General features: G+C 34.1%; 2 protein-coding genes across 6 annotated transcripts in view; both read right to left on the bottom strand.

Moving 5' to 3' along the window:
- Positions 1-26011, bottom strand: part of LOC113159545 (nuclear GTPase SLIP-GC-like) — a 61380-nt gene that overhangs the window by 1883 nt on the left and 33486 nt on the right. The window contains exons 21-26 of one of the 5 annotated variants that reach the window (XM_026356325.1): positions 25803-25920; positions 25526-25634; positions 25272-25405; positions 24978-25059; positions 24753-24831; positions 22522-23892 (exon numbers count right to left, since the gene is read on the bottom strand). In XM_026356325.1, the coding sequence (XP_026212110.1) occupies positions 24767-24831; positions 24978-25059; positions 25272-25405; positions 25526-25634; positions 25803-25920 (508 nt within the window). In that variant the 3' untranslated portion in view covers positions 22522-23892; positions 24753-24766. Of the gene's footprint in view, positions 1-162; positions 281-22521; positions 23893-24513; positions 24832-24977; positions 25060-25271; positions 25406-25525; positions 25635-25795; positions 25921-26011 lie in introns of those variants that run through there. The other 4 variants (XM_026356316.1, XM_026356334.1, XM_026356299.1 and 1 more) reach the window with 4 other exon arrangements.
- On the bottom strand, positions 9694-20013 carry LOC113159590 (nuclear GTPase SLIP-GC-like). The gene is made up of 22 exons (XM_026356365.1): positions 19313-20013; positions 19048-19140; positions 17642-17723; positions 17211-17323; positions 16547-16580; positions 16345-16419; positions 15826-15919; positions 15271-15487; positions 14957-15172; positions 14425-14631; positions 14127-14302; positions 13752-13845; positions 13572-13659; positions 13295-13416; positions 12920-13093; positions 12673-12824; positions 12376-12493; positions 12019-12127; positions 11801-11934; positions 11531-11612; positions 11315-11384; positions 9694-11077 (listed from the first exon to the last, which is right to left on the bottom strand). The coding sequence occupies exons 3-22, from the start codon at positions 17706-17708 to the stop codon at positions 11056-11058; spliced, it is 2364 nt and encodes a 787-aa protein (XP_026212150.1). The 5' UTR covers positions 17709-17723; positions 19048-19140; positions 19313-20013; the 3' UTR covers positions 9694-11055.

Genomic DNA, 26011 nt, shown 5'->3' with positions numbered 1-26011 from the left:
AGAATAAGGTGTAGATTTTACAAAAATTAAATAAATAAAAATAAAAGTTATTTTTATATCTGGCAACACTTGCTGAAGTGTTTTTCATACAGTACTATGTGACTGTATCAGCAATAATCAATATGATTGATTGAATAGGTCAATACTCTTCTTGTCTGTTACCTCTGTCTTGAGAAAGATTAGTTGCAGTTCAACATCTTTGTACTTTTCAATCAGCTTCTCAGTGTGAAGTGAAAATGAACTGATGACTCCATTGAACGGTCCACATTTTCCTTCATTCCTGAAACGTTAAGTTAAAATATTTTATTACATATATACATATAGTATTGTAATACTGTATATATTGTATAACGTACAGTTATACAGTAAAATGTAGAATTTTTGAGTTATAGACTTTCTCCATAGTTTATACATTTAACCATCAATAAGCTTTAGTCGTCATTAATGAATTAATTTCTTATGGGAAGGTCTTCTTGAATTTCTCATCAATGCTGTTAATCAGCCATGAAGATAACGTCAAATTGAGGTTTATTTGTTTCCCTTTTTTTGGTTTGTGGATACCACCGTTCTCAACTACACACTTCAATACTCCGTGAAATCCAGGGTTTGCTGACTTTTTCTGAAATGAAGTGGAAAATACATATGTTTTAATATATATCTATATGAATTAAGTGCAAAATCTGTTATTTCATGTATCTGTTGTTCAAATACATACAGGATATAAAATGTGTTGCAAGGTTACTTCACATGAACTTTTTGATTTTTCAACCCCCTCATTAAGACATTTTTCAAAAGCCTCATAAGTCTCATCCATGGATTTTCTAATATGATGAAGTTCATTCCTTAATTTTTCTCCAAGGATTGAACACACATCTGCTTTGCTGCCAGCCTGTTATCAGAAAAAAAAAACATTCGGTTGTGAGTGTTTTATTTGTCTTTAAAAAATATAAATATGAGTGTAGTTTTTTAAATTTGGCTCTGTATATTATTTTCTATATGAATGAAGACAATGATACTACAGAGAATAAATGTATTATTTGAGCTTACCATGTCTTTGTAGCTGGACCCTTGGATCAATGAGAGAATCCCGAAAGCTCCAGATACATAGTTAAATGTCTCTGAGTGACAGTCATTGAGGTTTTGCAGAAATTCTTGAAGTTCAGTTATTTCTGCAAAAAAAAGTAGTTTATATTATAACTGTATTTATATTTAAATGTTAAATCATTAATTATAATACTGTTCTTATCATTGACATCTGTCTTGACAATCAGACATTCTTGTTCAAAACAAAAATGGATCTGGATACTTCACTGACCAGTTTCATCTCGCTGTAGATTTTTTTTTTTTAGAAACTCTTTGGAGCTCACTGTGAACACTTTGAGACAGTCATCACTGAAATGTTTCTGAAAGATAAGGGTTACGTTTGCAGGTAGATTTACAGCTGTACATCATTTGTTAGTTTGAGTTTATGTCTGAATTGATCTAAATAACTCACCTTAACATTGTTAAGTTTGCTGAATTCTTTCTGCACTTCTTTCTTGGCTGTCATGTTTCTTTTAAGTATGAGAGTACGAATAGCATCTTTTGAACTGTAACGAAACATTTATTTTAAGTCATGCAGCATTTAAAGCAAAGAAACCTGAAGCTCATGAGCTGTCATGTGAAACATGTTGCGTATGTAGGATTGTTAACAAATGAAAATCTAGACATTGCTTAAGTGAGCTGCATGTTTTACTATTGTACTGTGACAATATTATAATTACAATTTCTAATGTTCTGCTGCAGATGCAAACACCACACAGTGTTAGTGTCTAATTTGGATTTGATTATATCTATTTTGGTTTTCTGAAATCACTCACTGATCATCCCAGTTTTCCAAAAGATCAGACTTGGTGCAGATAAAATGAATCTGCTGACACTGGCCACCATTTCCCATGAGGCTACAGGCACTCTCCAGGATCTCCCAGGGTTCTTTCTCTGCTGCTGCTCGATTAATCTCAGTCACAATCCACACAGTAGAGCATTTTCCAACAAACTGAAGAGGCAGAACAGAGTTAATTCCACATAATTCTTTGTCAGTGCTTTGTAATAACATTAAGTTAAACCACTATAATTACAGTGTAATACACAGTGAACAGCATGTGACTAAATTACCCCTTTCCACAATCGATCTCTGCTCTTGTTACGGTCCCCACATCCAGGAAGGTCCACAAGTGTGACGTGTTGGAGAAGATGATTGTTGGGCACCCTGACAGTCACACACTTCACAACTGGCCAATACCACCTCTTTACTTCTTTACTTTCTCCATCGCTGGAGTCGCTTCTAGTGTATTTAACAAATTTTGCAGACAGCTCTCTAGCCTGCAATAAATATTGAAATTGAGGAAGTTAGGTGAGTTAGTCATCTGTGGTACTCCACAAGTTATGTTGACCTGCTGGGAAGTAATGAGGCCAACTGAGCTCAAATAATTACTGTGCTTAATTCAGACCTTGACAGTGCAAGCTCAACTCAGTTTTCTAGTCTAACAGTTAAATGCGAATAACTGGGTCAAAAGTAGCGTTAAGATTAAGTAATGCAACGACAAAAATGTTCTCTGACTCTCACCTTTAAGATCTTAATTCATCTGTTTAGATTTAAGATATACTGTTATCTAAAATGATTTGGTTGTAAGTAAATAACGTCAATGAAGGATAAATTCGATAGGGGTCTGTTGTTAGTGAGCAAGAAACAATTAAGTAAAATCTATCATAGAATATGTTTTACTGACATCACTTTGATGTAACATTTGTGAAAATAATACTGAACAAAACTGGAATTAATTTACTTACTGATTCACATGTTAAAATTTTCCTCTTATTTTGAAGAAATTCTGGAATTTCTCTGAAATATTTGTTGTCCATGAGGTTTTCACGAGATATGTTTCTCCAGTCTTCTCCGTACAAGGCTGACAGCTTTTCAACAGTGTCAAGATAATCTTCGTTGTCTTCCTCTTCCTGATTATTCTCAAGAATATTACATAAGGACCACAACTCATCTTTCCACTCCTAAAGAACAAACATGAAATAATTAAACTTTATAAAATTTAATATGAAGTAGATCAATAACTGTTCTTGTAAAAATAAACATTTTCAGCTCATTTTACCTCTTTTGTGATGAACTCTATCTCTGCCTCATACTTGGGGTTGTGCATATTAGCCTCCACTTTAATCATGACTGAGGTACATGCATTGATGCTTCCAGAAGGCAGAAGGTTGTATTCTTCAATGATGGCATTTATCAGAGAGCTCTTTCCAGCCCCAGTTTTACCAAAGACCCCAACCAGCTCCCTCTTGTCTGTGTCCAAATCACAGATTTTAGTCCTGTTGTACAGAGATTTAATGTGGGTTAAACAATTAATGTGGAAAATATAGAAATACTGAAAATATGTTTCAAAATCAGGACGACCCTGGTCAGGACTGGATCCAGTCCCCAACAACAATTAATATGAAAATATAACACTTACTTCAAGAAAGCATTGAGTTTTGTGTTCTCTTCAAAATGTAGTCTTTCATAGACACATTTCATGATGTTTTTTACATCAGACAGTATGATTTCCTCTGTCAGAGTAAAAGTAAAAGACTCTTCAGTACAAACTTTAATCAGTTATTCTATATTATGCACAATGAGGTGTTTTGATAGACAACAAAAGAGAAAAGAAAAGTCAATTTACAATGCTTTAGCATTTATCATCAGGCTTTTAGTATGGCTAATTATCAAACAATAATAGGGTTTAAATGATAATCTAGGATATACAGTATCAATACTATGGACACCTGCTGTTCAGTAAACAATTATATAAAATTCAGTATCACACGTATCCTGTCAACTATTAGAGATGATCAAATTTGACAAGGAAAAGGAAAATCTTTTATTTGATGAAAATATAAGAAAAGAAATCAGCAGAATGTCATTTCATATGAATCATAATGCTTTCATAGGCTGTAATTTCACATGTTGTAAAGTGACAAAAATACCTGTGTATGATCCTATAGTGTCACGTAGTCGCCTTTTTGCTGGTGTTTCTCCTTGAAAGCCCAACTTTCGCTTTCCTTTATGAAAATAAAGAAGCCTTGTGTATTTTCTTATGTATTAAAACTAATCAAATTCAAATGCTTCTAACTGAAAACATCAATTACTGTAAAACTAAATGTAAGTGACATGATACCGTGTATCTCACCTTTATCACTTGTGTCACTGGTGGACGGCCCAGCCTGAGAAGAGAAAAGACGGAAAATACATTTACATGATTTTGTCCTTTAACAGAGATCTATAGGTTTTAAGACATATCTTGATAACTTATACACAGAAATCTACATTTCACATCTCATTCAATGCAAACCCTGGGAAGTGGAGACCAGAATGCAGCTAATTCAGTTAAAGTTTAGTTTGTCATAAGAGACTTTAGTTCCTCAAATCCATATAAATGAAGAACAGCCATATGTTTACTGATATGCCTGAGAAATCATCTTTACCTGATCAGAATCAGGGGCTTCTTTCTGCTCCTGTTGAACCTGTGGAATAATGTAATCTGTGTGTATGGTTGTGTATGGTTTTGACCAAACAGCGAAACTTTCTATAACTATAATAACAACCTTTTTCTTGACTATTACTAATTATACATTTGACTTACATTTGTTGGAGAAATAATCTCTGCTTCCTGATGTTCTGTCTTTTGTTCTCCCTAGAGAAAAGAAATATTTGTTGTTGCTATTACTTTTTATCAGATACTATAATATTTTATATTCAGGTGTCACTAAGGCTTATAATGCCATGTACTGCACACACATTAAAACATTAGTGAAATGTACTTGTGCACAGAGAAGAAGAACATCACCTTGAATAGTTTCAGTTTCTTCTTGAATTTTGACCTCGGCCCCACTTTTGGAATTAAGTCATCAATTTCTTGATCTTCAAGACATTCAAGACTTTCCTTGTCGATGCCTTCATCTGTAATCGAAACTTATCCAGGTCAATCATAGTAATGCAAAATTATGTTTTAATGTCATATATTTGACCTACTTATCTATTTCCTGACTAATGAAACAGGTGTATGCACAGCTGCAATTGTTAAGAGCAGAACGAATATGTTGATTGTATGAGCTAAAGTAATTCATATTATTTTTATTATTATAATTTGTGAATCTTGTTGAATCTTAACCGTCTAACTATGTTTAGCATGTTTACTGTATGTCTGTATTTGTACATGTTTCTGATTTGGTAAGTCACGCCAATATTTAACTACATGTGCACCAAGTAAAATATCATAATAATACTTTACCTTTAAATTTTTCTATCCAGTCGCTGAGGCCCCATTCAGTTAATTTGTTACAAACAAAATCATCCATTTCCAACAACAGCAACTAAAAGGTAAACAAATAATCTAGTTTTATTTATTTTATTACAAATACAAAGTAATGCATATAATGTATCATTATATAAATTAATTTTTCTATATACACAGGTCTTGTAAGTTTATGCTTGAGTCCGAGTGGACATTTATGCCATATGTAATAGAATTCCCTCCAGATGTTTCTAAGATATAGCAGTGGAGAATGAGACATATATGGGGTCACAGTGATGTTGACCTTTACAACCAAAATCTAATCTGTTCATCCTGTAATTCAAGTGGACACTTGAAACAGGTTAGAAAAAATCCCCTTCAAAGGGATTGGGTGGATGTGACATCACAGTGGTCCTGACCTTTGACTAGTGAATGCTAAAATTTAACTACTTTTGTTATAAAATGACATTTACAACAAAAGCACAGACATGAGGTCATTGATTTTGAACTTTGACCACTAAAATCAAACTACCCTCGAGGCGTTCCAGAGATGTAGAAGATATGGAGATATATAAAGATATACACACAACCTAAAAACATGTCTTTTGTTGCCAGCATGAGGGCATAAAAATAAAATGTTGGTTATCCATAACATTTTTATGTAGTTGGAACTTAAACTTTTTTAATATATGTTTTCTGGCTTTTCAGGTCTAACTTCTAAACAATGAGAAATGGAGCATGGACTTGAATGCTTCTAACAAAGGAAAACTTTATTTCTGCTGTACAAGCCAACGTCATTTTCCTGTTTGCATTCTCCTTCTTTATATCCCTAAATATCTATTTTTAGTCATATCCAATTTCCAAATGTAGTAGTGAGAAAAATCAAGCACTGATAACACTTGACATGACACTGACATGTTATCTAATAACAAAGATTTATTAGTATTTGAATATAAATATTTGCTATTATAATTATTCCAAGGCATGAAACTGAGTGGTATTTTTAATTTAAAAAGTTTTAATGAAGAACATAATTAAATGCAAATTTAATTTGTTAATATTAACAAAACAAAAAAGCCCGTTTAACCCTTCCTGATCCCTAAGTCATCAGCATGATCAAAATTTTCACCAACAAGCTGTTTTATGCAATATGACATCGTGCCCTCTGCTGGATCATTTGTGCACTGCATGAAGTAGGGACTGAATGCTGAAATGCAAAATTGTTGCTATGACTTGTCAAAGTGAAAGTAACTTGTACAGTTTTTTGGCAGGGAAATGTTTGCCAATATTGAAACAGTTAACACACACACACAAGGTATATTATCAGTATATCCCTCAGTAGTCATTATATTGGTTTTCACGATGCAATCTGCTTAACACCTACCACAATGTGACTTACACTGAAATGTCACATTAAAATATATTTACAGTAAAAATTAGGATATTTATACACTCACTGTATAAGAAAGTATTCGGTTATATACAGTATTTACCACAATAAAAAGTACTATACAGTTGTGTCAGCGTTTACAGGCCCTGAAATATTAGATTTTAGAGGAAGGTCATAAAGGAAACAAAGGTATTCAGCTTTACAGACTCTGTTAAGCTGAGTTAAAACAGCATGTAAAATAAAAAAGAAGTGTGAGCAGTAGTATATTAAGTTAGGAATATAATGCCTTGAAGTTACTGTACTTACATGTCTGTTCCTCTTCAACACACAGACACGAGTCCTCTGATGATTCAAATGCCTTTTTTTATATCAACTCCACCTCCCAGAAGTACTCTCCTCTCAACCAATAAACAGGTTCAACAAAATCAATTCAACTGCAGAAATACTTTGCAGAAACAGATTTAAATACTTACTTTAATGAGCTATTTATTTGTACATTGTTACTTATAGATGTGTAGTACATAAAAAAAAAAAAACCCAAAACAAAACAAAAAAACACACACTCACACAAACTCAATTTTTTGAGTGTGTGTTTGCTTTAGACGATTGCTGCCGTAGGTGGTTCAACAAAAACAAATAATCAAGACAACCAGTTTGACCAGACAAACAGGAAATTGCAAATGAATCACTCACCTATTTTTGCACAATGAAAATCAAAAGATGAGTATGAATGATTGACATAAAACAACATACAATACATTGAGTGCAATGTAACTACAGCACGTCTATGATAAATCTTAAAATGTTACACATCATGCAGCAAAAACGTAAGACATACATAAAATACACTACTTATGTTTGAGTACAATTTTTATTTGATACCAAATATCCAACTACTACTCTTCTTGACTGAAGTCCTTACTGAGAAAACGGTGACGACTATCTGTGCGTTATTTGATTATTTATTAAAGCAGAGGCTCATTAATACACACAAGTGATTATTATTCACCTGTCACATTTCCCCCATCCACAGTAAAAGCAGTTTGATACTACAGTAAACACTCCTTAAGCAGCCGCTTTGTCAGAAAGTCAACAGACGAACAGCTGCTCTATCTGTTGACAGTGCTGTCAAACAAACTGGAGCTGTTTTAAAAGATACGCCAGAGATACTTTGAGGCACTGTGACCTGATGACATGCTGAAAACTGAGTTACTGTCACAAAGTGTCAGTAACCGTGTCCTGGGACAATAAAAACCAGTCTGAGTTTCACCAGCACAATGCTTTAACTTTGAAGTGCTGCCAAAAGGAAGTGTTTGCTTTGCAGTAGCACTGACTTAACATAACATGATATGATCTTATGAGAGCGACCTCGGTGACGTCAGCATCGCTGGTTATTAAACAACCATGAATTACAAGCTGCACATGTTCAAATTTAAATGATCGATTAAGAAAAACTCCTAAACATAATGGAAACAATAATACATAGTTTCTATGATAGATAGAAATAATAATAGATAGTTTTTAATAGCTGTGTTTAAGGCTGGAGGTTTAGTTATTAGAGATCTAAAAATCTCAATGAGATTCTGATTCGTTTGTTTAGGAGTTCAGGGTTCACTGCAGTTCAGTGGCTCCAGTCGAGCTTCCTTTCTGTATCGCCCAAAATATCCTGGCCACAATTCAATACTACATGGTTCATAGACTTTTTGCAGGTTTTTTCACATTTAATACGTTTAGAAACAAATTTTACTTGATTCTGTCGTCAACATTAAAAAAATACTGTACATCCCCGGCCTAAGACTGTGTTGTGTGTCAAACATCTTGATGATATTTATTGGAGTATTCTTATGTGAAACTGCAAAAAGGGATTTGTACTGTGTGAGATAAAGCATGACTCACCTTCCAGTGACTCATGAGCTTTCTGTGTAATTTGATAATGTAAATTATAACATGAGTCACCACAAAAAAAAAAAAAAACCACCAAAAAGCTATTGTTTCATTTCTGCTCAATACATATTTTCTTGAAAACTCTACTCCAGCTCCTCCTCCTATAGGTGGTCTGTGTTACTTCCTTTTACTAGTTTGGTCTTTTTTCTGTCTCTCTTAGTGCAGATCAGCTTCCAGAGAAGGCAGCCATGGAGCCAGGTCGGCTTGGAAATGACTCGTAGGATGCAAACACTCAAGCACGTTTAACAAAAGCCAGTTCACATATCTCTCAACAACATATTTCCACACTCAGCCACAAACGCGCTGTGAAAGCTTGCGCTTGTGTTTTCTACTGTAAACATTAGAGTGTAGTAGAAGCCAATGTTTTGCAGAACAGATGTTTTAAATTACCACCCACAGAATGGATGTTAACATTTGACCATGGATCACAACCACGATCAAAGAGATACAAGTAGTATCTCTTCATAAAATTTGAGTGCTTAATTATTTTAATTTAAGGAAAATATCTATATTTGTCCGCCAATCTATCATTTCTGAATGATAAAAAACAGACAGTCCCAAAAATGACGAGCGAGATGTGAAGTAGCCAGAATGAAGTCCAGATGCCAAGACTGCATCTACATAAATGTAAAACGTATTATGTGACACTTTATGTTAAAGTGCTGAAATACATGATTATCATATATTATCATTTATCATATATAGGCTTAATAAAGTCTGTTACCACAAATGTTCCTAGACAAAATAACTCCTCAGAAATGAGGAACATTTTCCTAGCAACTTCATTTTCATGATATTATAAAAAACTGAAATGGTGAAATAGATTAAATAGATTTCATCTTTAAACATATATTTTTAATAATGCTTTATAATAATCTTCAAACGTGCATTAACTACACAGTATTTTTACAGCATTTTTTGTATCAGAACCAAGCCAAATAGTAAGCATAACTAATGTGGTTTGACAGTATGTTCAATTCAAAAGATTTTTTTTATCTGAAATGAACAAAAAAACAATGGTTATTGAACACTATATTATGTCAAATAATTTTTAGAAGCAGGAAAATACAGTAAACATCAATATGAAGTAAGAATAAAACGTAATAATTTTTTTGTGTGTTATTTCTTGTGTTAAGACACAAAAACTAAAAAAGGAAGAAAAACTAATGTTCACTAATTTATATGCTTCAGTATAATAATATGCAGTATAATAATATATAAAAAGATAGAAGAAAAAATTAATCAGATCCTACCTGTAAGTGGCACAAATGGATTCTTATGTATAATAGTTCTAGACACTTTTAAAAGACTTCAGTCCTACTTAGATTGTTTCTTGAAAATAGGTCTTGCTGAGCCAATTACAACAATTCGTTAATCTAAACTAATAACTGTGAACAGATTTACAGTGTATTACCCAGGGATGACTAACATTAATTGCCTTGTTTCACATCAGGAATTTTGTTAAAGTTAAGTGCATCCTGCATCCGGCAGTGAAAAGCGTTTCCATGCATTTGTTACTAGATTGGACTGCCATAGCTACTTACTAAATTCTTCTAAAAATCCTTAAAAAGTCTCCAGTTAATCAAAATGCTGCAGACAGAGTTTTGACCAGAATTAGCAAGAAGGCAAATTATCTCCTACATTGAAAGTCATAAATTCAGGCTATAGTGTGCATATATGTATAGTATCACAGAAATTCTGTCCTAAACAGCCAACACTAAACTCATACAACTCAAGTTTTAAAATATATCAAAGAAGAAATAAATGTTACAGTAATAAAAAAACATTAATGTAATATTAAATTCAATAATAATCAAAAGTCACTGAAATAAACTCATAGGCCCTGATTTGCTAAGATCCAAATAGCAAGTACTAAATTGTCCGCATTTGATTTAATATGAATGATTCCATCACTGACAACAGGTGCAAACAAGGTGGAGGCAGTCCATCCTCATTTAAATGAGGATTTTACTTGTTTTGTTTCACTGGTGACTGTCATGGAGAGATTGGAGAGAGACTAGCATAAATGCTAGAGAATTTTTGATCCAGAAAAATTTAAGTTGTTATTGGGAGAGAGTCATACTGAGACTTCATGTATTCCAGGAAAAACATTAAAAAAAAATCACTATTATAATTTTAAACAGCAACTACAAACATTGTATGTCATGTCTCATCAGTGCGTCCTGTTTGAGCAGAAACCAGAGTAGTAGATCAGCTCGTGTTGTTTCTTTGCGTTTTAAGTTTGCACGTGATTTAGTACACTCAAACCTTTAGTAAATCAGGGCCAAGGCACAGAGTACAGAACAAACACCGGTCAAAGAGGACTGAGATAATACGTTGACAAAAGTGGCTGAGACCAAATCCAGAGATCTCTTGCCTGCAGGGACGTTCAGTGGGTTATCAGGCTTCTGCTGTTTCTCTCCTGAAAAAGGTGGATTTGTGATACTGAGCAATGACGGCAAAAGGCTGTGACATCAAATATAAATTTGTATGTGAGGATAAAGCTAAATCTTTTCAGAATTTTTGGTTTGTATTATAAACAAATATCTACATGTGTTATGAATCACCACTAGTATAATTAAAAGCACTTCCTCCTAATTAAGATCCTTTAAAACATTATGCGGATATTTTAAACATTACTTTTACACAATTTCTTTACATTTCTTCATCTCGGCTGCCCTCCAGTTCTTCGTAGTATTGCTTCACCAGCTCAAGCTCTGTTGAAAAATCTAAAGAGAAAAAATGAATGAAAGTGTACCATTTTAAATATTTGCAGTATTAATTATTGAAATTTGTTCAGTAAATTATTTCAGTTATATTTACAGAATTTCCAGTGATCCACACAAATACTTTTATTTTGATATGTTGTCTTTACCTGGGATAGAGTGATCATCTGTCTTGAGTGACAGCTCAATTGCTTCATTCAGGGTTTTCTCCAGCGTTTCCATGGTTTCCTCCTATTTCAACATTAAAATCAATCATCCTCATCATCATCATCAAAAGCATCACTCACACAAACAAATATCTTGAGATTATGCCTGTTTACTTATACATTCCAAACACACAAGTTGTCATATAAATGATGTTCAGCAAAACATGTTTTACTCTATCATGACTGTAATATATATTTTAAAATGTGACAAACCATCAACTTTTTCAGAAGATGCAACATGACCTTTTTAGCCATTTTAAACATAATGTTCTTTGAATCTTGCACATGCTTCTCGATTGTCTCCCTCATGTTCCTCAGAGTGTCCCGTCCTCTGAATACTGCTGCTTCTACAATAAAACAGAATATTGTTTTGGAAAATATATTTAATTTTCATTTATATTGCATGTAATGTTCGATTTTTATTTTTTTACTTTTATAGCATTCTTGCATGTTTTCCTCGACTGTCCCAGTCAGACTGTAGTAGACTAGTTTCTTGCGGTCACGGATGATTCTGTTGAGTTTTGTTTTCATTTTTTCCTCCTTAGAGAGAGAATAAAGTGTAGATCAACATATTTTTACATAAATTAAAGAAAAACAACACTTGCTGAAGTGTTGTTCATACAGAACTATGTGACTGTATCAGCAGTTGTGTTGTATATGACCAAAAAATGCTAGGAGTAAGGATGCTTTCAAAGCTAATACTGTCCATAGTTTTTATAAACTTTATAAACTCAATAAACTTTATAATAGGATTAATTAAATAGGTCAATACTGTTCTTTTCTATTACCTCTGTCTTGAGAAAGATTAGTTGCAGTTCAACAGCTTTGTACTGTTCAATTAGCTCCTCAGCGTTAAGTGAAAATGAATTGATGACTCCATGGAACGATGCACATTTTCCTTCATTCCTGAAACGTTAAGTTAAAATATTTTATTACATTTACATATAGTAGTCTAATAATGTATATATAGCATAACTTAGAGTTAAACTGTAAAATGTAGAATTTGTGAATTGTACACTTTCTCCACAATTTATAGATTTAACCATCCATAAGTTTAAATTGTCATTAAAGAATGCATTTCTTACGGGAAGGTCTTCTTGAATTCCTCATCAATGCTGTCAGTCAGCCATGAAGATAACTTCAAATTGAGGTTTATTTGTTTCCCTTTTCCTGTTTTGTGGATACCACTGTTCTCAACTACACACTTCAATGTTCTGTGAAAGCCTGCTGACTTTTTCTGAAATTAAGTGGAAAATACACATTTGTAAGACATATCTGTATTAATAAAGTGCAAAATCTGTTATTTCATGTATCTGTTGTTCAAATACATACAGGATATAAGATGGGTCGCAAGGTTACTTCACATGAACGAACAGATTTTTCAACCCCCTCATTAAGACATTTTTCAAAAGCCTCATACGTCTCATCCATGGATTTTCTGATATCTATAAGTTGTTTCATTATTTTTTCTCCAAGGGTTGAGCACACATCTGCTTTGCTGCCAGCCTGTAATGAGAAACAAAACATTCAGTAGTCAACCAGAGTGTTTTCTTTTTGTTTATGATATTCTGTTGTTCCTGATAATGACTGACTTCACTTCTCTTTGATAAATATGAGTGTAGTTTTTAAAATTTGGCTCTGTATGTTATTTTCTATATCAGTGAAGACAATTATAGTACATAGAATAAATGTATTAATTGAGCTTACCATATCTCTGCAGCTGGACCCTTGGATCAATGAGAGAATCCCAAAAGCTCCAGATACATAGTTTAATGTCTCTGAGTGACAGTCATTGAGGTTTTGCAGAAATTCCTGAAGTTTGGGTATTTCTGTAAAAAAATGAACAGCTTTTATGATTACTGTATTTCGATTAAATGTTAAATCATTAATTATAATACTGTTCTTATCATTGACATCTGTCTTGACAATCAGACATTCTTGTTCAAGTGTTCAAAAACTAAATGGATCTGGATACTTCACTGACCAGTTTTATCTTTATGTAGATTTTCTTTTTTTAGAAACTCTTTGGCGCTCACTGTAAACACTTTGAGACAGTCATCACTGAAATGTTTCTGAAAGATAAGAGTTAGCTTTTCAGGTAGATTTACAGATGTACATCATTTGTTAGTTTGAGTTTCTGTCTGAATCGATCTAAATAACTCACCTTAACATTCTTGAGTTTGCTGAATTCTTTCTGCACTTCTTCCTTGGCTTCCACGTTTCTTTTAATTATGAGAGTATGAAAAGCATCTTTTGAACCATGACAAAACATTTCTATTAAGTTGTACAGTATTTAAAGCAAAGAAACCTGAAGCTCATCAGCTGTCATGTGAAACATGTTGCTTGTATATTTGTTTATGTAGGATTATTAAAAAATGAAGATCTAGACATTGCTTAAGTGAGCTGGATATTTTACTATTGTACTGTGACAATATTATGATTACAATTTCTAATGTTTGCTCCAGATGCAAACACCACACAGTGTCAGTGTCTAATTTGGATGTGATTATATCTATTTTGATTTTCTGAAATCACTCACTTAGCATCCCAGTTTTCCAAATGATCAGACTTGGTGCAGATAAAATGAATCTGCTGACACTGGCCACCATTTCCCATGAGGCTACAGGCATTCTCCAGAATCTCCCAGGGTTCTTTCTCTGCTACTGCTCGATTCATCTCGGTCACAATCCACACAGTAGAGCAGTTTCCAACAAACTGAAGAGGCAGAACAGAAAGTTGATTCCAGATAATTCTTTGTCAGTGCTTTGTAATAACTTAAAGTTAAACCACTATAATTACAAGTGTAATACACAGTGAACAGCATGTGACTAAATGACCTCTTTCCACATTCGATCTCTGCTCTTGTTACGGTCCCCACATCCAGGAAGGTCCACAAGTGTGACGTGTTGGAGAAGATGATTGTTGGGCACCCTGACGGTCACACACTTCACAACTGGCCAATACCACCTCTTTACTTCTTTACCTTCTCCATCTCTGGAGTCGCTTCTTGTGTATTTGATGAATTTTGCAGACAGCTCTCTAGCCTGCAATAAATAATGAAATAAAGAGTTTAGGTTTAAGATAACCTGTTATTTAAAATTATTTAGTTGTAGGTAGATAATGCCAGTGAAGGTTATATTCGAAAGGGGTCTGGTGTTACGGAGCATAAAAACATTCAGTCTTTCAAAAAATATATTTTACTTACATCACTTTAATATGACACTTGTGCAAGTAATACTGAACAAAACTAGAATTTATCTAAAATATGGGGTGCCTGAACTTAATCAATTACAAATACATAACTTCTGTCGGACAGACAACATAGCTTTGTATGAGGTGTCACATTTAGATTTTATTTTTATAACTTACTGATTCACATGTTAAAATTTTCCTCTTATTTTGAAGAAATTCTGGAATTTCTCTAAAATATTTGTTGTCCATGAGGTTTTCATGAGATATGTTTCTCCATTCTTCTCCGTACAAGGCTGACAGCTTTTCAACAGTGTCACGATAATCTTCATCCTCGCCGTTTTCCTGATTATTCTCAAGAATATTACATACAGACCACAACTCATCTTTCCACTCCTAAAGAACAAACATTAAATAATTAAACTTTATTAAAATAAATATGAAGTAAATCAATAACTGTTCTTGTAAAAATAAACATTTTCAGCTCATTTTACCTCTTTTGTAATGAACTCTATCTCTGCCTCATACTTGGGGTTGTGCATATTAGCCTCCACTTTAATCATGACTGAGGTACATGCTTTGATGCTTCCAGAAGGCAGAAGGTTGGATTCTCCAATGATGGCATTTATCAGAGAGCTCTTTCCAGCCCCAGTTTTACCAAAGACACCAACCAGCTCCCTCTTGTCTGTGTCCAAATCACAAATTTTAGTCCTGTTGTACAGAGTTTAAATGTGGGTTAAACAATTAATGTGGAAAATATACAAATACTGAAGAAAATGATCAAAATCAGAAAGACACCTACCTATGAACAGCCTGCTTAACTATAATTTAGAGCAGCTTGAATCAATGTTGTGCATGCAGTGGCTACTATTATAATACTTATAATGTGTAGTGGTTTACAGTATCTCCCACCTCACTGATTTACTTTGTCTTTACTTTGTAATTTTGGTCTCTCTGAGAACTCCAATCAGTTTCTTATTGAAATTGATCCCTAGTCAGGACTGAATCTGGTCCCAAACAACAATTAATATGGAAAATGTAACACTTACTTCAAGAAAGCATTGAGTTTTGTGTTCTCCTCAAAATTTAGTCTCTCATACACACATCTCATGATATTTTTCACATCAGACAGTATGAATTCCTCTGTCAGAGTAAAAGTAAAAGTTAAGGACTCTTCAGTACAAATTATAAATCAGTTATTTTATTTTATGCACAATGAGGTGTTTCGATATACAACAAGGGAGAAAAGAATAGTTAATTTACAATATTTTAGTATGTATCATCAGGCTTTTACTATGGCTAATTACCAAACCATAATAGAGTTTAAATTATAATGCAGCATACAGTATATCAATGCTATGGACACCTGCTGTTCAATATACAATTATGTAAAATACGTTATAACACGTATGCTGTTGACTATAAGAGATGATCAAATTTAAGAAGCAAGAGGAAACTCTTTTATTTGATAAAAATAAACTATAACTATATTAGCAAAATGTAATTTCATATGAATCATAATGCTTTCATAGGCTGTAATTTGACATGTGGTAAAGTGACAAAAATACCTGAGTATGAACCTTTAGTATCACATTGTCGCCTTTTTGCTGGTGTTTCTCTTTGAAAGTCCAACTTTCTCTTTCCTTAATGAAAATAAAGAATGTCTTGTGTGTTTTCTTATGTATCAAAACTAATGAAATTAAAGGCTTCTAATTAAAAACATCAATTACTGTGACACTACATGTAAGTGACATGATACAGTGATCTCACCTTTAACGCTTGTGTCACTGGTGGACGGCCCAGCCTGAGAAGAGAAAAGAGGGAAATTATATTCACATGATTTTGCCCTTTAACAGAGAATCTACAGGCTTTAAGACATATCTTGATAACTTACACACAGAAATCTACCTTTCACATCTCACTTATTGCAAACCCTTGGAAGCGGAGACCAGAATGCAGCTAATTCAGTTACAGTTTAGTTTGTCATAGGAGACTTTAGTGCCTTAAATTCTTATAAATGAAGAACAGAAGTATTTTTACTGACATTCAGTTCAATTCAATATCATCCTCACCTGATCAGAATCAGCTGCTTCTTCCTGCTGCTGTTGAAACTGTGGAATAAAGTAATCTGTCTGTATGGTTGTGTATGGTTTTGACCAAACACTGACACTTTCTATTTCTATAATAACAACCTGTTTCTTACATGTTACTAATTATACATTTGACTTACATGTGTTGGAGAAACAATCTCTGCTTCCTGATGTGCTGTGCTTTGTTCTACCTATAGAAAAAAAATATTTGTTGCTGCTATTACTGTTTATCAGATATTATAATATTTTATATTCAGGTGTCACTAAGTCTTATAATGGCATGTACTGCACACACATTAAAATATTTGTCAAATGTACTTGTGCACAGAGAAGAACAACATCACCTTGAACAGCTTCAGTCTTTTCTTGAATTTTGACCTTGGTCCCACTTTTGGGATCAAGTGATCAATTTCTTGATCATCAAGACATTCAAGACTTTCCTTGTCGATGCCTTCATCTGTAATCCAAACATATCCAGGTCAATCATAGTAATGCCAAATTATGTTTTAATGTCATATATCTGACCTACTTATCTGTTTCCTGAGTAGTGAAACAGGTGTATGCACAGCTGCAATCATTAAGAGCAGAGCTAATATGTTGATTGTATCAGCTAAAATAATTAACATTATTTTCACTATTTACAAACAATTTTATTTGTTGAATCTTAACAGTCTAGCATGTTTACTGTATGTCTGTATTTGTACATGTTTCTGATTTGGTCACGCCAATATTTGACTACATGTGCACCAAGTAAAATATCATAGTAATACTTTACCTTTAAATCTTTCAATCCAGTCACTGAGGCCCCATTCAGTTAGTTTGTTACAAACAAAATCATCCATTTCCAACAACAGCAACTACAAGGTAAACAAATAATCTTGTTTTATTCATTTTATTACAAATACAAAGTCATGTATATAATGCGTCTTTATATAAATTCCTTTTTACTAAATAAAATTGACACATATTCTCATACACAGATCTTTTACATTTAGTCATTTGGCAGACGCTTTTATCCAAAGCGACTTACAATGGTAGGCAGGGTAAGCGCAAGGAGGTCTAGCCTAAGGACCCCTACTGGAGGTAGGCTCCAGCTGGGATCTGAACACCAGTGTCCCACATGGGGGCGGTAATGTTACCACTACACTAACCAGCCGCCTGACAAGACACTTGACACACCTTGACCTTTGATTAGTGAATACTAAAATCTAACTTTTGTTGTAAAATGACATTTACAAAAAAAAAAGAACAGACACGAGGTCATTGATTTTGTTCTTTGACATCTAAAAAACCTGTGAGGTGTAAGCTGCTTGTGTGGCTGTAAGCTGCATAATTAAAGTTCATATTTCCAAATGCAGTAGTGAGAAAAAAAATCAAGCACTAATAACACTTATGACACTGATATATTATCTAATAACACAAACATTAATAGTATTTTTATATGAAAATTTGTTATATTATTCCAAGGCATATAACTGAATAGTATCTTTAGTTTTTTTTAAAATACTTCTTTTACTTTTAATAAAGAAAATATAACTGAATAGAAGTTTAATATTACCAATTGTATAATTCAAACTGTTCCTTCCTATTAACCCTTCCTGACCCCTAAATCATCAGCATGATCAATACTTTCCCTAACAAGCTGTTTTATGACATTGTGCCCTCTGCTGGATCATCTGTGCACCGCATGGAGTAGGGGACTTGGAATGCTGAATCCAAAATGGTTGCTTTCACATGTGAAAGTGAAAGTAACTTATACAGTTTTTTGGCAGGGAAATGTTTGCCAATATAATAACAGTTAACACACAAGGTAAATTATTTATCTGTAACTCCCTCTGTAGTAATTATATTGAATTTCATGATGAATCCTGCTTCACACCTGCCACAATGTGACTTACACTGAAATGTCACATTAAAATATATTTACAGTGAAAATTAGGATGTTGATACATTTACTGTATAAGAAAATATTCCGTTTTATATCTACCACAATAAAAAAGTACTGTACAGTTGTGTCAGGGTTACAGGGCCAGACATGTTAGCTTTAAGAGAAGGATCATAAAGGAAACAAAGGGTTCAGCTTGAAAGACTGTGAGTTAAAACAGCTTTTAAAATAAAAAAGAAGTGTCAGCAGCAGTATATTTAGTTAGGAATATAATGCCTTGAGGTTACTGTACTTACATTTTTGTCTGTTCCTCTTCAACACACAGACACGAGTCCTCTGGTGATTTAATCGCCTTTTTTACATGAACTCCACCCCTCCGATGTACTCTCCTACAACAAAATCAATTCAACTGTAGAAATACCTTGCAGAAACAGATATAATTACTTACTTTAATGAGCTATTAATTTCTGCATTGTTACTTATAGATATGCAGTACATAGAAAAACACACACAAACACATGATCTTCACCAAGGTCACATATATTTCTTCATATTTCTTACCGGCTGAAACACAAACAGTCATATAATGTTCCTTCATAGATTTACGGAACACACTCATTATTGGTTCAAAGGTTCCTGCTGAATGTTGTGTAAGCCTAACCCAGAGCTACAGGAAGTGCCTGCTTCTGATTATTGCTGCTGTAGGTGGTTAAACGAAAAGAAAAAAACAACAAGAACAGACAAACTGGACATTGCAGAGGATTTCCTGCACAATGAAAATCAAAAGATGAGTAGAAAGGATTGACATAAAAGAACATAGAATACATTGAGCACAATGTAACTACAGCACGTCTCTGAAAAGTCTTAAAAGAGTATTTTACAAGTGGAGAAAATCGAAGAAAGAATAGGTCTCACACAGCTGTTAAAATGTTACACATCATGCAACAAAAATGTAAGAGACACATAAAAATACACTACTTACGTTTGGTTACAATTAATATTTGATTCCAAATATACAACTAATCTGTTTGACTGAAGTTCTTACTGGAAAAACAGCTAAAAAAAAGCTATTGCTTTGTTTCTGCTCAATATATATTTTCTTGGAAACCCTCCTCCTGCTCCTCCTTCTGTAGGTAGTCTGTGTTACTTCCTGTCGCTAGTTTGGTCTTTTTTGTCTCTCTTAGCGCAGATCATCTTCCAGAGAAGGCAGCTGTTGAGCCAGTTCAGCTTCAAAACAACTCGTAGGATGCAAACACTCAAGCACACGCCTAATGTTTAACAAAAGCCAGCTCACATTTCTAACGGATTTCCAAACTCAGCCACAAAAGTGATGAGAGAGCAGCTCTCCACCAAACGATGTGGGCTATACAGACAATAAGAAAAATTTTGGGGAAAACTTATGAGTAGCAGAGGCAACACCCATCCCACTTTCGGGGTGAGGGGAGTAGCAGCAATCTTCCACTCAAGCTTATTATTCAACCCTGAAACTACACATAATTTAAGAGGATTAATCTTAGCCTCTCACGCCCAAACTCCAAAACATAAAAAACCCCCATCTGTTTCTTATTGTAAACCATCCTACAGTCCCTTACTTTTAACTGACTTTTCAGACATCTGATTTAGTGCATAGTACAGATAGAGTTTTTATAATGGGTCTGACTTTGACATTCATGTAGACAACATAATTATTAAACAGGAATGTTTTCTGTGGTGTGCCTAACCCAGAACACATATTTATTACTGTTTGAAGTATATGACTACTTTGCCAGATATGCTGGTCACATCTGGTATTTGTCTAATTGTTCTTTTGTATGTAGGTTTTGTAAGCGGCCTGGTGGCTCAATGAGTAGATCATTGGCCTGAGATACAGAAGGTTCCCCGTCACAGACACCAGGCGTGTCCTTGAGCAAGACACTCCACGCTAGCTCCCCCCTAGCTGCCCACTGCTCCCCCCAGGGGGATGGGTTAAATGCAGAGGACCAATTTCATCTGCAACATGTAAAATGTGACAAATGACAAATAAAGGTGTTTCTTAATACAGTTATCATACTGTATGCCCCAGGACAACCTGGTATTTGATATGATATGACAAAATACTTTAAAAGCACTTTATTTTGTGTTTTCTCATGCATTCCTGTGTGCACATACATGGGCGAACACAAGATTTTTTGTCCTTCTCTGTTTTTGTTAATGTAAACACTAGGGTGTAGTAGAAGCCCATGTTTTGCAGAACAGATGCTTTAAATTAATATCCACAGTATGCACGTTAACATTTGATCGTGGATCACAACCATGATCAAAAAGATACAAGTAGTATCTCTTCATAAAATTGTATGTCCTTAATTCAATGTTAGGAAAACATCTCTATTTGTCCTCCAATCTATCATTTCTGAATGATAAAAAACAGACAGTCCCAAAAATGACACCAGCTGGAATTTTCTGCAATTAATCAATTAAAGTGTCTATAATTTATAAAAGGAGGAGATATGAAGTAGCCAGAATGAAGTCCAGATGCCAAGACTGCATCTGCATAAATGTAAAGGGTACAGTATTATGTGACACTTTATGTTACAGTGCTGAAATACTGATACTAAATGATTATCATTTATTATCATTTATCATATACTGTCTTAATGGTAGAGTTGAACCAACTCTGTTACCACAAATGTTCCTTTCTCAGCATCTAGACAGAAGAACTCATTAGAAATGAGGAACATTTTCCTAACAACTTCATTTTCATGACATTATGAAAACTAAAACATGAAATGCATTTAATCTTTAAACACATATTTTAAATAATACTTTTTTCTTCACAGCGAAAATAATCTTCATTTTACTACAACTTTTGGTAATTTGACAACACTTGCTGAAGTGTAAAGTCATTTGGGTATTAAAAATTATATATTTTTTCTATTGTGTGTTTACACATCATTTACAAACAACAATTCCCAGTTCCAAAAGTACCTCAACCTAAGGAGCTGAACCACTTCAGACCCGTCGCCTTAACCTCTCTCCCGATGAAGGCTATGGAGAGGATCGACCTCCGCACCCAGGTGAGATCAGCACTGGACCCGCTGCAGTTTGCATATCGACCAGGCATCCGGGTGGATGACGCCATTTACCTGCAGCATCGGGCCCTGTCTCACCTGGAGTCCCCTGGGAGCACTGTGAGAGTCATGTTTTTTGATTTCTCCAGTGCTTTCACCATCCAGCCATCATCAGTGCAAGAAGGAGCGCTACCGCAGGTCAATCCTCCCCACAGCCATCAGACTATACAACACAGTACTACAGTGACACACTATGTATCTACACAGTGTATTTCATTTGTTGTTGCTGTTGTTGTTTATGTCATTTGCTTTTATACTGGTGTTAACTTTATTTTTGGTTATATTATCTTTGTTTGGTGTGTAATTAACTTAATTGTCTTGTAATTTAATTTATTTTTTCTTTTGTAGTTAATATTGATGCTGTCCAGTCTATACTGCTTTTTCTACCCTTTTTCACCTTGCTGCTGTAGACAGAAGAATTTCCCCATTGTGGGATGAATAAAATCTATCTATCTATCTATCTATCTATCTATCTATCTATCTATCTATCTAGCTAGCGAGCTAGATAGATAAATAGTAAGCATAACTTATGTGATTTGACAGTATGTTCAATTCAAATGATTTTTAATTTTTATTTGAAATGAAAAAAACAACAACAGTTATTGAACATTATATTATTTTAAATACATTTTAGAAGCAGGAAAATACAGTAGACATCAATACGAAGTAAGAATAAAACGTAAGTTTTTTTCGTGTTATATATTTATTGTGTTAAGACACAAAAATTAAAAAATTAAAACAAAACTAATGTTCACTAATTTATATGCTTCAAGAACATTTAATAATATGCAGTAAAATAATATATAAAAAGAAAAAAGAAAAAATTAATCAGATCTTCCCTGTAACTGGCACAAATGGATTCTTATGTATAATAGTTCTAGACACTTTTAAAACACTGCAGTCCTACTTAGACTGTTTCTTACACATAGGTCTTGCTGAGTCAATTTCAACAATTTTTTAATCTAAACCAATAACTGTAAACTGCTTAAAGATGTACTACCCAGAGATGAATAACATTAATTCCCTTGTTCCACATGAATAAGGAATATTGTTAAAGTTGAGTGCATCCTGTCTCACAGTGGCAGTGAAAAACTTATCCATGTATTTGTTATTTCTAGATTGGACTATCATAGCTCCTTACTAAATTGTTCTAGAAAATCCTTAAAAAAGTCTCCAGTTAATCCAAAATGCCGCGGACAGAGTTTTGACCAGAATTAGCAAGAAGGCAAAATATCTCCTACATTTAAAATCATAAATTCAGGCTATAGTATGTATATATGTAAAGTACCACTGAAATTCTGTCCTAAATAACCAACACTAAACTCATAAAACTCAAGTTTCAAAATGTATCAAAGAAGAAAAAAATGTTACAGTAATAAAAAACATTAATGTCATATTCAATTCAATAATAATCAAGAGTCACAGAAATAAACTCATAGGCCCTGATTTGCTAAGATACAAATAGCAAGTACTAAATTGTGTGTGCACTTTGCGGGTGATCTAATATGATTGATTCCATCACTGACAATAGGTGCAAACAAGGTGAAGGTAGTCCATCCTCATTTAAATGAGGATGTTGCTTGTTTTGTTTCACTGGTGTTTGTCTTGGAGCAATTGGTGAGTGACTAGCATAAATGATAGGGGATTTTTGACCCAGAGAAATTAAAGCTGTTATTAGGAGAGAGTCATACTGAGACTTCATATATTACAGGAAAAAGGTTTTATGGAAAAATCACTGCTATAACCTTCAACAGCAACTACAAAAATTGGATGTGTTGCCTCATCAGTGCATCCTGGTTGTACAGAAACCAGAGAAGTAGATCAGCTTGTGTTTTTTCTTTGCGCTTCACTTTGTACGTGATTTAGTACAAAAACCTTTAGTAAATCAGGGCCAAAGCACAGAGTACAAGTACAGAACAAACACCAGTCCAAAAGAACTGACATAATAAGTTGACAAAAGTGGCTGAGGCCAAATCCAGAGATCTCTGCCTGCAGTGACGTTCAGTGGGTAATCAGTCTTCTGCTGTTTCTCTTCTGAAATGTCCACAAGAGGTAAATGACGGTAAACGTGACATCAAATATAACATTTGTCTGTGAGTGTGTGTGTGTTATGGATTACCACTAGTGTAATTAATTCTACACTACACTAAATATACATTCACCTCCCACATTATCTGACTGTGATCATGCCTTACTGTTGTCTCTCCTCTTCAGCTCTCCCTCTCTCTCTTTCTCTCTTCATGTCTCTCTGTTGAGCTACATGTCGTTCCATCCTTCGCCCTCTAGACCATGCTGACCCGTCCTGGTGCCCCACTTCTGGTCGGAGATCTCGTCTCTTGAATCCCCTGTATGGTCCCTATGGGATGCGTAAGGTGACTGGGGTTGGTTCAACTCTACCATGAAGACGGTCCTGGCCTCGACGGACGTCTGCAGCTTTCTCTGAGGTCTCGACGCTTGATAGTCCAGGACTGGAATTTCCAACAAGTCTACCAGAGCCTCCAATAACTAACTGGACTCCACATTAACTTAGACATTAACTGTTATACTGAACTGCCTGCTGCCAAACACTTAGTATGTAATCACCCATATGAGGATAGGTTCCCTGTTGCATCTGGTTCCTCTCAAGGTTTCTTCCTGGAGCCTTCTCAGGGAGTTTTTCCTTGCCACTGTCGCCCTCGGCTTGCTCATCAGGGACAAGCTGATTATTATGATTCATACACATTCACTGTTCACGTAAACGTCCATAGTTTCTTCCTTGTGTAAAGCTGCTTAGGGACAATGTCAATTGTAAAAAGCGCTATACAAATAAATTGAATTGAATAATTAAAAGCACTTCCTCCCAATAAAGATCCTTAAAAACAGTATGCAGATATTTTAAAATATGTTTTACCCACTTTCTTTACATTTCTTAATCTTGGCTTCCCTCCAGTTCTTCTTTGTATTGCTTCACCATCTTAAGCTCTGTTGAAAAATCTAATGAGAAAAAACTAATTAAAGTGTATTGTTTAAAAAATGTGGAATATGAATTATTGAAATTTGTTCAGTTAATTATTTCAATTATATTTACAGAATTCCCAGTGATCTACATAAATACATTTATTTTGATATGTTGTCTTTACCTGGGATAGAGTGATCATCTGTCTTGAGTGACAGCTCAATTGCTTCATTCAGGGTTTTCTCCAGTGTTTCCATGGTTTCCTCCTATTTCAACATTGTAATCAATCATCATCATCATCATCATCACTGACACAAACAAATATCTTGCGAAATTATTATTAGTAATAATTTATAATAATAATAATATTATTATGATTTCCACTCATAAATTCCAAACACAGAAATCCTCATATAAATGATGTTCAGCATAACATGTTTTAATATATCATGACTGCAATATATATAATGTAACAAACCATCAACTTCTTCAGAAGGTGCAACATGACATTTTTAGCCATTTTAAACATGATATTCTTTGAATGTTGCACATGCTTCTCAATTGTCTCCCTCATGTTCTTCAGAGTGTCCCGTCCTCTGAATTCTGCTGCTTCTACAATAAAACAGAAAATTGTGTTAAAAGATACATTGAACTTTTATTTTATTTTTTTATTTACTCGTAAAGTCAGATTTTATAGTGACAGGTTACATTTGTCAGTGTATTGTTATTTACTTTTATAACATTCTTGCATGCTTTCCTCGACTGTCCCAGTCAGACTGCAGTAGACTAGTTTCTTGCGGTCACGGATGATTTTCTTGAGTTTTGTCTTAATTTTTTCCTCCTTAATCAAGATCAAGATACATTTACATAAATTAAAGAAATACAAAGAAGAGTCTTTTTTTTTTATTTGGCAACACTTGTTGAAGTGTTTTTTCATACAGTACTATGTGACTGTATTAACTTCATAATATGATTGACTAAATAGGTCAATACTGTTCGTATCTCTTACCTCTGTCTTGAGAAAGATTAGTTGCAGTTCAACATCTTTGTACTTTTCAATCAGCTCCTCAGTGTTAAGTGAAAATGAACTGATGACTCCATTGAAAGGTCCACATTTTCCTTCATTCCTGAAAAGTTGAAATATTTCATATATCTTTTGTATTAATGTACTGTACTGTATACATGGTATAACTTAAAGTTAGACGGTAGAATTTGTGA

Source organism: Anabas testudineus, chromosome 8, assembly GCF_900324465.2.
Source record: "Anabas testudineus chromosome 8, fAnaTes1.2, whole genome shotgun sequence".
Lineage (NCBI taxonomy): Eukaryota > Metazoa > Chordata > Actinopteri > Anabantiformes > Anabantidae > Anabas > Anabas testudineus.
Note: the sequence above shows the minus strand (reverse complement) of the source record. Positions and strands in the feature narration are given on the sequence as shown.

What these genes read in the sequence shown, in the direction of transcription:
- LOC113159590 (XM_026356365.1), bottom strand. Translation starts at nt 17,708, where the DNA reads ATGGATGATTTTGTTTGTAACAAACTAACTGAATGGGGCCTCAGTGAC. An exon ending in TAGAGTTCATTACAAAAGAG is followed by an intron (nt 15,173 to 15,270) that starts GTAAAATGAGCT and finishes TTTGTTCTTTAG; the next exon opens with GAGTGGAAAGATGAGTTGTG. An exon ending in AAATTTTAACATGTGAATCA is followed by an intron (nt 14,632 to 14,956) that starts GTAAGTTATAAA and finishes TATTTATTGCAG; the next exon opens with GCTAGAGAGCTGTCTGCAAA.